Source organism: Corvus moneduloides, chromosome 4, assembly GCF_009650955.1.
Source record: "Corvus moneduloides isolate bCorMon1 chromosome 4, bCorMon1.pri, whole genome shotgun sequence".
Lineage (NCBI taxonomy): Eukaryota > Metazoa > Chordata > Aves > Passeriformes > Corvidae > Corvus > Corvus moneduloides.
Window position 1 is genome coordinate 42041718 of NC_045479.1, and position 13927 is coordinate 42055644.

The 13927-nt window shown below is 40.5% G+C and overlaps 1 protein-coding gene and 1 long non-coding RNA gene across 3 annotated transcripts in view; one reads left to right on the top strand and one right to left on the bottom strand.

The window, feature by feature from the left end:
• PPM1H (protein phosphatase, Mg2+/Mn2+ dependent 1H) overlaps positions 1–13927 on the top strand; it is a 133789-nt gene that overhangs the window by 74809 nt on the left and 45053 nt on the right. For both annotated transcript variants that reach the window (XR_004239575.1, XM_032105532.1), the window contains exon 4: positions 1789–1901. Coding sequence is in view for 1 of the 2 variants with exons in the window: in XM_032105532.1 (XP_031961423.1) it covers positions 1789–1901 (113 nt within the window). In the remaining variant the exon portion in view is untranslated. The remainder of the gene's footprint in view (positions 1–1788; positions 1902–13927) is intronic.
• On the bottom strand, positions 12931–13275 carry LOC116442490. Its single transcript, XR_004239577.1, has 2 exons — positions 13199–13275; positions 12931–13109 (listed from the first exon to the last, which is right to left on the bottom strand). It is a non-coding gene; the product is annotated as an uncharacterized LOC116442490 (long non-coding RNA).

The following is a 13927-nucleotide window of genomic DNA, read 5'->3' on the forward strand; positions in this document are numbered from 1 at the left end:
CATTGTTTGAAGGTCTTGGAGGATATTATGAACTGTGGAACTGAAGGGTTCTTAAAATTCCTGCCAGTGCTTGGAAAATCCACTGTAGTATTTGTAAGTTTAAATTATTTTGATGGTTGGAAATGTCAGCTTCCTTTGAACTCTTCAGCTTAATTTAAAAATATATAGAAACCGTGGGGAGGAGAATACAGCTGTATGGCAAGATGAGATAAAAAGGCCTTTATAACAGGCCCATGTCTGTGACCGAAGGTTCTGCAAGATATGATTTATATCTTGGGAGTGTTTTCCTCCTGGTCCTCACCACCATCACCACCCCCGCTTCCCCACCAAAAAGTGGGTGAGTGCAGTAGAACCCGTGTTCCTGTGGCAGCCACGTGCAGTTTCCACACACAGCTGAGGATGGCCCTCTGGGACAGCACCTTGGCACTGTGTTTGTGGCACAAATGGGATGTGCGTGCATCGGCCAGCGAGGAGTCACATTATTTGGGACCAACACTTCAGCCCACCCGCTCAGGACAGCGCCCGAGCGCTGCTGAGCATCCCTACTGCTGCTCCAGGTCACCTTCCTCCCCTGAAATTTGCAGGAGACAAAGCGTGGGACAGGGACCTCTTCAGATTTTCTATCAAATTGCAGCTGTCACGGTTTGCATTTGTTGTAGTGCTTTTCTTCAGATAAATTTAGCTCTGAAATAAAGCTCTAAATTCCATACCTCAAGGCATGAACAATTTGAGCTGTTTGTTGCTCAGTGCAAATATGAAAATGGCTGAAGTATAGGTCTGTGCATATGCACACACACAGAGGCAAACATATATTCATAATAAAAACCACATAAAAGTAGCAAGGTTTAGCTGGAAAAGATCTGCCAGTACTTGCAATGGTGACGTTAAATGATGCTCCCTGTTTGAATCCAGTGTTATAAGGACAGACCAGTTGGAAATTGGATTTAGTTCTGGACACAGGAAAGAAGGGTAATTTGTAGCATGTTATTACCTGAAACTAAACTACAGACAGCAGAATTTATTCATTGGCATACACTTCAACGTTTGTTTCAAATGTATGCATGAAAGTAGCTTATTTACTTATTTACTCTATGTTCTCCAAGTTTTCTTGAGGCACTGTATGTGTATGTGTATATGTGTGTGTTTATTTATATAATTTTTTCTTTCCAGGACTTTATTGATTGTTGGTGATAAGTATAATTTGTGTCCTCCACTTCTGTGGAGGACTTTTTAATATTTCTTGCACTCAGAATCAGTTTAGCATCCACTCATTCCCCATGTTTCTGAAGGGTAGCCTTGTGGCATGAGCGTATCTTGCTGTTGTTCCTAAAGGCGTATGCCCCACAATCCTAGCATTCCTCTAGGGGACCAGGTATTTATTCATGTTGTAGCTGGTCTCATTAATTATTTGCTGTCTATGTAAAGCACTCTCCAATTATACCACCAGGTACCTGTTGTTAAGCTTCATTTATCTTTGCCTTCACTGTGCTTTTGCCGTCGCAAATTCTCTTGCATCGCTGAGAGATGCTGTTTATTCCCTAGTACCTGATGTTTTACAGTCTCCTGACCTGATTTTCCCAAACATCTTTACAAAAAGTAATAGGTACTCCTCAACTTTCTGTTCTTCTTCTAGCTCGTGTGACCATAGCTGCAAGAAAAGACAGCCAGTGGGACATACAATTTAATAAAGACTATTGTGTTTTTATTCTTATTGTATTTTTATTATTTCATTTTCTCAAACATTATTTGCAATGCTGTCTTTATAGATCTTGTTCTCTTTTCCCACAGGATTTGCAAATAGAGCGAGAGAGGACCGTGTATAACATTTCTGGTGGCTGCACAGCCCTAGTGGTTGTGTATTTATTGGGGAAGCTTTATGTGGCAAATGCTGGTGATAGCAGGTAAGTGTGTTGTCTCTCCGTCTAATCCTTTACCCCAAACTCCCCAGGCCTGGTGTTACCGAGTTCCTTAAAAGCAGCCACTATCACAAGATTCTGTTTCTTGGCTGGACACTTAGCACTTCTCGCAGAAATGCATGCAAGTGCCAAGGATAGAGTTCCAGTATCTTGAGCAGTGGTTGCAGTCAGGGAAACTTCAGGTCCTATAGCAGTTTCTGAATGACTTGATGTTTGCAGAGAAGTGGAAAGGTGCTAAAAAGACATTGAAACAGAAGAGATGTTGGGCGTGGAGTAGAATTGTGTTGAACACTGACAAGGTGACTGCATCCAGAGCAGCTGGTAGGGCTGTATTTGTTCTATAGGAAGTCCTGTGTCTCTTGTTGCCAGGCTTAGTCTTGATAGGCCATTTGGCTTTCAGATTTTCATGTAATTGAAGGTAGTGATCAGTAAGCAAATAGCTGCTACTCTTGCGTCGGGGGCAGAGGAGAGGGAGACAGACTATCACAGTATAGGTTTTTTGCTTTTCCTCTTCCACCTCATGTACTTGTACATTTCTCATAACTGAATGCTGTTGCTCAGGAGCTGTTGCTTTGTTTTATTTTGAAGTTGGGTCCTTGAAGACTCATTATAAGCTTTTTCTTTGTCTTCTGATGCTGCTGAGGATAGGAGCATACTGGAAATCTCTCACTTGCATTCTTTCCCCATCTCTAACTCTGCCCTTACCATCATTGGAGAGAGATAATGAGGGTCTTCCTGCAAGACTTCAGACTTCACATGTTTCTTTTGGCAGTGCACTGTATAAACAGGACAGGGAGAATAGTTCCCATGTGATACGAACTGCTGTTGTATTCTGTTAACAGCCAAGTAATTAATATCTGCAAAGGTATTGAACCATGTTGTCTTTAGGTGAAGACTGCTGTGGTTATGTGTTTGTGTTTAAGGTTTGTGCACACACAGTTCGTGTTTGTAGTGTGTACACCCACGTACTTACAGAGACAACACTCAAAAGTGAAGCGTTTTGTAGTTTAAACCTAAGATTTTTATTGCCTCTTACTGATTTAAACTGTGTAGGAAGTCAGATAAATCCTTTGTGCATAAAATTCCTTTGCTTTTTACCTTGGTGATTGTTTTTAAGATGCTAAATTTGCTGTATAGGTTGCAAGTTGTGCACCCAGTTTCTATTGACAAGTGACCTATTTGAAACTCCTTTTTGCATCGTGTCAAGTGAGCCCTCACATGGTAGCTGCAACCATGTTTGAAGTGATCACCTGTCTCATCAACAGAACCACTAGCTGAATGACCTTCTATCTCTTCTACCATTAAATTAGAAATAATCATGTTTTCTTGTGCTATTGTGCTTGAAGTACAGTTGAGTCTGAGTTGGCTAATTTGCTTTATTGCCTCTTAAAAGTGCGCTGTGTAAAACTGGCCATGCGGGACTTACTTCTGAGTAGCCTAGTACTTCTAAGATCTTTGTTTCTAAATGACTGGAACTGGCTGCTTCCAGTTCCCTCAGGATTCCTCCTGTGCTCCCTGAGAGCAGCCTCAGCTCAATTGCAGCCTCTGATACCCAAGGGCAAGACAGTCCTGTTGGCAGTGATCTGCAGTGGGTGCCAGAGTATTGGTGTAACTGTAGTTAAACATACTAAGTCTTCAAGGAGTTTTGCATGTTCATTAAGTCCACCCAAAACATCTCCTCAGAAAAAAGAGGGAGAGCAGGAATCAGAAAGGAAACCATCAGCAAGATTGGGTGTTATTTGAACCAGGATTCAAATTCTCATTCCTAATAACTTGTAATAAAGTCCCTTCAGATTCAAAACAGTTTGGTTTTGCACTTTCCAAATGGACTTCACTGAAGATCTCTCTTATGCTGAGGAGAATTATCCCAAAATCTTTCATTTTCAGGTGAGTCCATTCCTAGACTTTCCTAGCTCAAAAGAAATTTTAAAGCTTTAAAGTGTAGATCAGTTGGTCTGGGTCTTTCTCCCACCAAATCCCCTTTCCCACTTACAGGGAAAAAACCAGCTATTGCAAAACATCCGACTTGCTGTCATGACAAAAAGGACGTTTTAGGACTAAACAAGCTACTGAGGTTGTCTGCCCACTGCCAGGGTGCACAGTGCATTCCTGTATTTTGAAGAGCCCAGTTATGTAGTCAAGAAATTTTACTTGTGTTAGTTGGAAAAATATGTTGCTTTTTGCTGTCTCATCCCTCATGTGGTCAACTTTGTGGTTTGTACAGATAAAAGGGAGGGTAGTGAGAAATACAATAAAGAAACTACTTCAAGAAATGTTTATCTGCTTTTTAGAAGAAGGGTCGGTTTGTTCTTTCACTTAAATAGGGGATGCCTTCTTGTTGCTGTTGGAACTAGATGCCAAAACCCTTAGTTCTTAGTTCCCTTCCTCATTTGCGCCTTTCCCCTCTCCTCATTCTCCTCCTTCCGTCTCTGCTACCCCACTGGAAAAAGCTGGCAAATAAATCAAGTTTAATTTCCCACAGATAGGAGTCAGTGAGAGAAGATTTCGTGTGGGAAATAAACATTTTGGGTTCATGTAAACCTCAGTTATACTGCCTCTCCCCAGGTGAAGGTTAGGTTTTATAATTTCAGAGAACTTCAAAACAGCAGAGGCTTTTAAAGGTGGATTTTGAAGAGCTTCTGCTGTTGGAGGACCAAGGTATGTGCAACAAACTGTTCCTATCACAATGAGACTAAGGCAACGTTAAGTGTGAGACTTGAATAATAATGTACTGTGTGGTGCCAGCTATACCTCAGACTTATGTCTGTGGTATTCAGTTTATCTACCAAAGCTTCTCAAATCTAATCATTTCATGCCATGTACCCTGGCAGTGTTGTATAGCAGCTGTCCTTTTGTAGTTGATGTGTAATTACATCATGAAAAGACTTTAATTACCATATTACTAAATTACCAGCCAGCAATCCTTTCAGGTTCAGCCCTAGCTCACTTCTGTATGGACTATTAGGCTTCTCCAAGCTGAACACTTTTGGTTGGTGTAAAAGGGAGGAAAAACTGTGCTAATTGTAGGTTTTGTTATGAACTATTATTGAGCTTGATGTTATGGCATCACTAATGTCAATGATATAATTAAACTTCTGCTAACGATGCAATCACAGTTCTGTAATAATTACATGTTAACTGCACATGATACCAGAACCCTACTAAAAATGAGGTGATGTATTCAGAGCCTGATAAAAACAACTTGGAAGGAACTGCTTTCATTCTCTAATGGCTTATGTGATCATTCTTGGACTCTGCCATAAATATATATATAAATACTTGTACAGTCAAAATTAATATCTGAATATCAGCCAAAGCTTTTTCTAATGTTTCTTTGTCTCTCTTTCTTCTTTTCAGTGATTAGCATTGTCCATGCAAGGTTATCTGATTAGGAACTGATAGTGCTATAGTCAGCTATCCAATATATAGTGCTTTTTTTGGTGAGCATTGAGGCGCTGTTTTTTGCTTACCAGCATGACATATTTACTATGAAAACTAGGCCATTGGAATAGCTGCTATTTTTTTCTTTTCTTTTTTTAATATGGAATAGTAAATCTTCTCTGGTCATTGTTTTAAATAGTGTCGTTCAATTCTATATTGCTAAAGTGACTTTTACTTCTAAACTGCCATAACACGCCTTGTTAATCTCAGTTCTTTTTAGTTTTATGCTCTTTATTAGGATGTTGTTTTATAGCTACTGATGAAGCAGTTGTAAAACAGGGACTTAATGTTTTTACTGATTACTGCCCAATTATTGTATAGCCTCATGCAACATAACATTTGTCCAATATCACTACAATGACTATAATGCAATATGATCATATTAACCATCTTTGGCACGGGCACTGTTCTGGCTTTTGTGTTGTCTGGTTAGGGAGCTGCTCGGAGCCTGCAGGCACTTCCATTTTGTGCTGTGCTTGGAGCCATGTAGGGTAGCTGTGCCTTTATCATTATACAAGAAGCAGAATATCACAAGTTGATTTGACTTTTCCATACACCCTGAAACCCTCACTAAATCTGCAAATGGCTTCATGGGCTTTTTTTGATTTATTGGCAGAACATAGCATCAAAGCAAAGAGCCTGATATTTCGAAGGCTTCACGGACTTGCAGGGTCACTGAGTTTTTTGCTTTGCTTCATCAGCTCTTTTTTATCATCTTTTTGCCTCCTTGCTTTTGCTCCCCAGTACTTATGTTTTCAGGGCATATTCACACTCTCCTTGAACGTACATCCTCATGTCCAGAATAGATTTTCTCCTCCTTTTTACAAGTGTAAAATTAATGCTAAGGCATTTGGGCTTATTAAATGGTAGGAGCTTGTTGAGTGATTATTTTTGTGATGGTTTTGTGTGGGTGCAGGTAAAGTAACTTCATTGGTACTTCAAGAGACCAGGTGTGGGAGAGTGTGTTTATAACACAGTCTTCTCCCAGTGTAATAAAATAGTGAATTGAAAATTGAATTTGTTTACCTTTTCAGTTCTTTCTGGATTTGCTGCTTGTGTTGAAGCTTACTACATTTATAGTTCCTCTTCTTTGTCATGGTGCTTGTCAGCTGCTTCCCTCATGGTTAGTTCTTGTTATAGGAAGTCAGATTTGGGGGCTTAATTTGTTTTTATGAAGTAAATGAGAGGGGCATGGAAACAGCTATGTGTCTGCTGACTGGCAGTGTAGCTTAAATAGAATTTCTGAGAAGTCAGTATTGATGATTCTGAGCCATTTTTGTGGTTCATGGTATCTGACCTCTTCCTTGAGGCAGTCCAGCAGGGTTGTTTTTGCCAGAGGCGCTAACACTGTGTAAGGATGGAAACTAAAAAGTGTTCTTATATATTGCTATTGTAAAACTAGTTTAATTTAGTCTTTGGTTTACTGTTTTTCTAGGAAGCTTTAATTTTCTGTTTTTCATAACTATTCATCTTCTAAATGGTGTGTATTTCCCCTGTTTTCTGCGAGTGGTCTGCCTAAGCCCTCTCTGTCTTCTTACATCTGTGTCTACGTAAACAACAGTAACTGTGCTTTATACTAGAGACTTAGAGGTCTCTAGGGGAAAGACTAACTCGGTTACTAAGCTTCTCCAGTCTGCAGTATTTGGAAAATACTGTATTTGGAAAAGCATTCTTTTTCATGTCTTCTCCTAAAGATGGGGCAAAGAAAGTTTCAAAACTGAGCAACACACAAAGGCCATGCAATTGGTAGGGATTTCTCTTCGTCCCCTGAAGTTCTCATTCCTCTAAATTCTCAAAAGATGCCTCCCCTGAGGCAAGAGCAACACTTACAGATTGTATGTTGGCTGATCTATGGTACATCCCCTTTTTAGGTTATTATTAATTCTGTGACAGAATCACTTGAAAATAAAAAATGTTAGATCATTTCAGGGCAACAGATAACCTAAGTCTGGTTTGCTCACAGGTCTGTGTAGTGAGGAAAGACTGAATTCAAAGCAAAGCAAGTCTCTGCCATGTACATTCTCCTTCACTGCAGTTTGATAGGTGGAGAAGTCTGATCCTGACTAGCCCAAAATGTTGGAAAAGATTAGCCACGTTCAGGAGACATGGCCATGTCCTCTCTTTCTGTTCCCTCTGTCTTTTTCCTTAGAAGCACGATTTTCAGGCCTGCAGAAAGCCCTTCTCCCCTTTTCCTGCCTGGCCTCCTTCCAGGGAGAAGCAAGAGCACAAGATTCATTGGAATGACAGCAACATCAGATACTGCAGGATTTCGTGCTGGGTAAAGCTTTTGAAGGCACTTCAAGAAACACTTAAGGCAAGGTGTGAAGAAAAGGTGTTGGATCAGAAAGAAGTTATTTCACTCAAAGGGCAGTGCTAAGGAAGAGCATTTTCTAGTTATCCAGTGGATGACAAGTTCAGGTTACTGGCATGTCATATCCAGCACTGACTTGGTAGAAATTATTCATTTGGTAGTAAATGTTTGTAGGCTTTGAAAACAAAACAAATGTCCTACTTCTTTTTCAAACTCTTGTTTTTCCTGGGAGAGCATATGCCTTAGCAATACCTGTGGCAATTAGCAGGTACTAAAGTCATTGTAAACATTTTCAGTGAGGAATACATTCAGTTAAATCATTGGTCCTTACCACACAGACATTATCTTATGCTACAGATAATGAGGAAGGAGAAAAATTTTGGCTATTCGAGTAATATCAGTAAACTGTAAAGCCACAGTTCATTGGTATTGGTTTCCAGGAATAAAGAATTCTATTAACTTTAATTCTCATGGAGTTTCAGCCTTTAAAAAAAAAAAAGAAAGGCAAAAAAAAAAAAGCCAACAAACTCCAAACAATCTATCTTTTTAATCTGTGCCTTTGTAGCTGAGCACAGAGACGTGCAAGTTCTTCATTGCAGTGTTGCAGGGCCAGGGTCAATGCATGCAAAGCAGCCTGGGCACTTGGTTCTCTAGCTCCGATCTGTACTTTGGGAGGGGGGCCAGAGGGAGCACCCCAGGCTTGCTTGGTGAATGTTTCAAAGTCTGCTGTGGTCCTTACTATGTTGAAAAGCTTTTCAAGTCACCTGAATTCAGCAAACTCAAGGCAGCCCAGGCTGTTCAGTCTCAGAAGCAGCTGTGCAATGCTGCTTGAGCCCTGCTCCTGAGACTTTAAGTAATGGCCCTGGTCACTTCTGTGTGGGTGAATGAAGCAGGACTTGGGTAAAAATTCACGGATGAAGAGCAAGCAGAGAGCGTGACTTGCAGTCTGCTTTTGCGTCTCGATCCAGCTTGTTCCAATATCCTGCAACTGGTGCTGAGTTAAGCAGAAAAGCTGAGGTCCAAGTAGATAGGACTTTAGGTGCTAGAATTCATTCTTTCTTTGTCAATGGTAAGACAGCGAAGAGCAGAGAGGTAAAAAATCCTTACTTCTTCCATCTTACATGGACAGCCATATCCCAGCCATATCACTGACAAAATAAACACTGGCTTGCACAGCAATGCCTTCATCCACTAAGCCTAGGTTTAGTTGCCATAGTAACTTGTTGTGGAGATGAATGTGATATCCTGGACAACAGGGAAAAAGACTGATTCCACAGATACCAGTCCTGAGGCTCAGAGCTGGCCACAGAGATGTGACTGCACTTCTTTGTTCATTTCCCTGGCACGGCCTGAGTAATTGGTGGCCTGGTGTTCAGCCATGATACAGAAACATGGTGGTCTGTCATCATTGCAGCCTTGTACTTAACTGTGTTCAGATGAAGAATACACTGAAATCATTGGGGCAAAATGAATCCTAAGAGGGCAGTAAATCTCCAGCCTAAGGCTATTGGAGCCAATGGTGGGCAGTTTTTGTGTGCTAGTAGTGTCACTATAAACTGGCTTGTAATAGTTCTCTAGCTGCCAGCTGAAGCCCTTTCTGAAAGATTGATGCGTTGAGATGTAAACTACCAGGAGAGTACACGCAGTTAATTACAGAGCATTTTAGTTTAGTTTATTCACATTTGGGTTAGTACTACTGGAGCTGGAGTAGACGATACTAGGAGTGTAAAGGTAAACTTACAAAGTCACTATTGATTCAATAGCAAAAGTTACTTTCCCAATTAAGCAAACAAGAACATTGCATTCAGATAGGTACTGCCATCGCATTAGTGATGGGGCAGGCATAAAAAAATATATATAATTAGCCCTAAAATGAAACCCCATTGATAAAGCCAAGTGCTAATAATAACTCCATACTTAAGATTTCATCAGCCAGGCAATACACTTCAGGACCTAAACTAGAGCAGGGAATTCACAGTAGAGTCCCATGGGAATGGAGCTGCAGCCTACTAAAGAGGCACTGACAACTAGAAGCATACCACTCCAGGGGTCAAAAATGATGGGGCAACGTGTCTTCTCCAAGCTATCTCCTCTGTGGACAGCCTGCAAGCTCAGCATTACATTTAACTTAAAACTGTACAGTAGTGATGCAGAAACAACTGAAGTCATTTAGTTCCATTTTTTGTGACAACCAGGTGCTTCTCATGGTTAGATGCAATATATAGGGCAGAGGGAGGCTGCCAGTGGTAGAAAATCCCTTTAACTGCTGCTTACTAAGTTGTTAGTGAATACATGAGATGGAATACCAGATCAGTTCTAAAAATTATGATTTCTGTTATTTTTTGATGGCAGTAAGAAAGATCCTGACTGGTTCAGGTGCTACTGTAGATGAGAAGTAAGCCCTTCCATGGAAATCTATGTTATTCTGCTTAGAGAAACAGCTTCTGTTTGCCTATTTGTGATCCTTTATTAAAAATAATACAATTAAATCAGACCGCCAGAACAGTGGCTTTAGAGTATTTCAGCAGCCTCATTGTGCCCAGAAGCCTTCTCCAAAGGAATCACTAAATAAGCACTAGAAATAGAAATATGAGTGAGTCAGGTAATTGGAAACAGCGTAAAGCTCTATACGTGTGTGCAGGAACAGCTCATGTGCTTGCAGGTGCCTCTGAAAGACAACTTTCAGGGAGGTTTGCAGGGTCTAGATTTCATAATTTCTTTCTCTGCTTCTTTTCAAAGGGAGGAGGAGGTTCTTGTCTTGCCACAGGAGAGGTATAGCATGCTTGGCTCCATGCTGCGGCAAAGACGTGAAGAAAGGACCTTGAATGAAATACTTGGGAATGCCCAGTCAGTGTCCTAGTGGAGCAAGGGCTGCACTTGGCAGTTGTGCTGCTGAGATACTAACCCTTGGAGCAGCCAGGGTGGCTGGCAGTCTGCAAAAAGCCTTAGCAGAAGTTTGGAAGTGATCTTCATTGTTCTGGCAGGAAATGCCAGAGCACGCTCCTGTAGGAAATTACTTCTGCAATACTTCACCAAGGCAAGTTCTCACACCTTTTATTGGCTTGAGGGAGCTGAAGTTCCCCCAAGCGATGAATGAAAGTGTCTGAGCAGCCTGCTATAACCCACAACGTAACATGAAACTACATTGTCCCAGGAAGAGCCACAAGCAGGGAGAGTCTGCTCCCACTTAACCTTGGCTTTGTTCGGCTGAAAGAAAAATGATTCAGTGTTTCTATCCTGTCACAAGGTTTCTGTGAACAGGCTTATGTTTGTGCTGAAGAATACAAAGAAATCAGAGTGGCAGGACTGTTGAGTGACAGTAAATGGAAAGTGAGGACAGAGACAATTTTCACTGGCTCTACTCCTTCCCTGGTTTGTTGCTTGTTTTCTTCTTGATAGTGATGCCAAGAGTTGGGGCATTATCTTAGATATTACGGGTGGGAGGCAGCCAGAGTGTTTTTTCCATTGGTGTTGCTGAGGGTTGCTGCTTCCACCTGAGTTTTATGGTGATGGATATATCATCACTGGAACCTGTTTTAATGCCAGGTAAATGTTACATAATGGTTTGTTTCACTATCTCCAGCCTACCTTAATTCATAAAATTAAGGAAATCATTTAAAGGCTTTGCACTATAGAATCATGTTGTTAGTGAACACATGGGATGGAATATGAGATCAGTTCCACAGTTACTGCCAGCACAGTGAGGTGTTTGTTCACCTGGTTTTTAAAGAAACATTGAGAAATGGGTCTGTGTGGGACTAAGTGGGAGTAATTCAGTTTTAAGTAAGTAAAACCAAGTTGCCAATGCTGCATGTATTAAAAGTTATCAGTAATCATAATGGCTGTAAGTTCCAGTACTTCATTTACAGAAGAGAAAAACATTTCTCATTTTTATAATTTTATAGTCATTGTCTTTCACTTCTTAGCAATTAAGAAAAGGTAAAGAAATTAAAAAAAAAAAAGCACAGCTGGTTTGAAGTTTATCAAACATTAACAATGATCTTTCCTGGATTGTTAAAATATATGCATTTAGTTACCAATGTAAACAAGCACCCATATAGACTGATTCTATAGTAGTTCTAGGATTTACTTTCTTTTTTCCACAACTATCTTGTGACACACCTAATTAAAATCTACTGCTTAGTTCCCCCTTGAATGTGATAAGACCCTGCCTTATTCTTTCTGTCAGTTTAATCCCTCTTTCTTTTTCATTGACACATTTCTAATACCTTTGCAGAGAGGCCAGACACTTCTGCTTCAACTGTACTGAATCCACATGCTTAACACCTTTTGACAAAATGGATACATCCTCCCTCTGGCTTGGAATTGATATACACTGTCAAAAAGGGTTTTCTGAATGGTCTTTCTCTGTCACCTTTACCAGATTTTTATCCTGTGTTGTAGAAATGTGCAGTTTAATGTTGCGTTTCAAATAATTTTTGGCTGAAAAAGTGTGTAACGGAATCAGGCTGTCCCCTGAATACTCCTAAGAGTTGGAGATGTCCCTTTGTTTTGAACACCAGAATCCCACTAGACCTGTGACAGCAGTGGAATTACACTTTTGACCTTGTTCACTAAAGTGTTGCTTTCTCTGTATGATTAAATGAGAGTAACCAACAAGAGGTTCCTCTAAAATGTATGAATTTCCTGTATTTGTTTCTCATAAGAAACATAGAAAGGATGCTGTGCAATTTTCAGCTGATTGTGTTTTCCACAAAAGATAAACAAAAAACCCCAAACCCTGCTTGATTCGAGGAGAGGTGGTAGTTGTTAGCCATATTAAAAATGCAAAAGCAGTTGATACATCAATATTTTCCTTAAACCTGTGTTGTTGCTACATCTTGAGCATCACAGCAGCAGTATAGCGCAGTGGCAGATTTTTGTCCTTTTGTTGCTTCAATCTCCATGTATTTTAAAAGCAGATGTATACTAAGGCACCAAATATGATTTCTAAGTATTGAATCTGAATATAGAAAATAACTGTATACTTAATATTCTGTGTGAATTTAGCTGATCATTCTGGACTATACTCTCATGTGAATCCAAAAGATAAATGCACTGCTTTCTGTAGATGCACATGCAGCCTTTTAAGCTCCTGGTGTTTCTTTTCATTTGCATGTGACTGAGCAGGCATAGCCGGCTGTAGGATTTGCCATGACTGCCAGTCCTGACTTGTGCATTGAGCCACTGGCACATCTCTTGCTCCCAATTTAGTTATTCAGGGTGTGGTTTCGCTGGATCAGAAGAGCTTGAGAGGCCAAAAGAGATACAAAATCAGATTCTTGTTTCTTCCATTTTAGGCTACTTCAGCTGTGTTTTGGGAAATTTTTTCCTCAATATATTCCAGTTTACTGTGAGTATCCCAGCTCTGGATTAGTGAACATACTTTCATTGTCATGCAGAGGATGTGAAATGCAATGGCAAGTACAATCCTGTAGTTCCTGTGGGTAGAGAGTTAGGGTTCAAAAGAGAGGAAAGGACTCAGGGAAATCTAGTTTGTTTTTAGAAGAGATCAGAATAAGTGACTTACTGGCCTCTGTGGCTTCAAGACTTCAGAGCAGTTTCTCGCTGTAGACAATGGTGTGTGGAGAGGGCATCAGAGCATGGAGGGCAATGCACTGAGGAGTCTGCAGATCTGTGACTCCCAATTTCCAATCCTGCCAAAAAAAGCTTTTCTTTTTAATTACTACTTCATTGGTGATATAAATTAATGATTGGTGTGGGTCTGAAGCAACCTTGTCATCAGAGAATATTTGGTTAGTGTTGACATACTTGTTCTCGGCAAACATGAATCATCCATCTGCCTTTGGCAGGCTCACCCTGTGGCTCTGCTACAATGTGTTTCACCAGTGTGGTGGAAATTAAAATGTCACTATTAAACATGGCAGAATCAGATGCTCTCTGGGAGCTGCATCTATTCAAGGAATTCTTGCTTCCTATGTAGTTATTTCTGACAGTTTAATAGGACAGCTGTATTCTGGCATAAAATATACATTCATATATCCTCAATACATGGAGAGTTTAAATGCTTTCAGAACACTACTTCCTTGCATACGTGTGTTTCATGCATGGCAGAAGCAGTAATGCTAATGTAACTGCTGCTTAGTTGCCATGTTGCTGCTTAGTCCATTAGGAAGTGCAAAGTCAAAATTAATTGTCCTGCAGGACCGTATAGAGTGGGTCTCTAAAAGCAGTTGCTGGAGCTGTTTGCAGCTGCTGCATCAGCCAGGCTCCCTCCTCGTGAGCAGTTATTGACTCT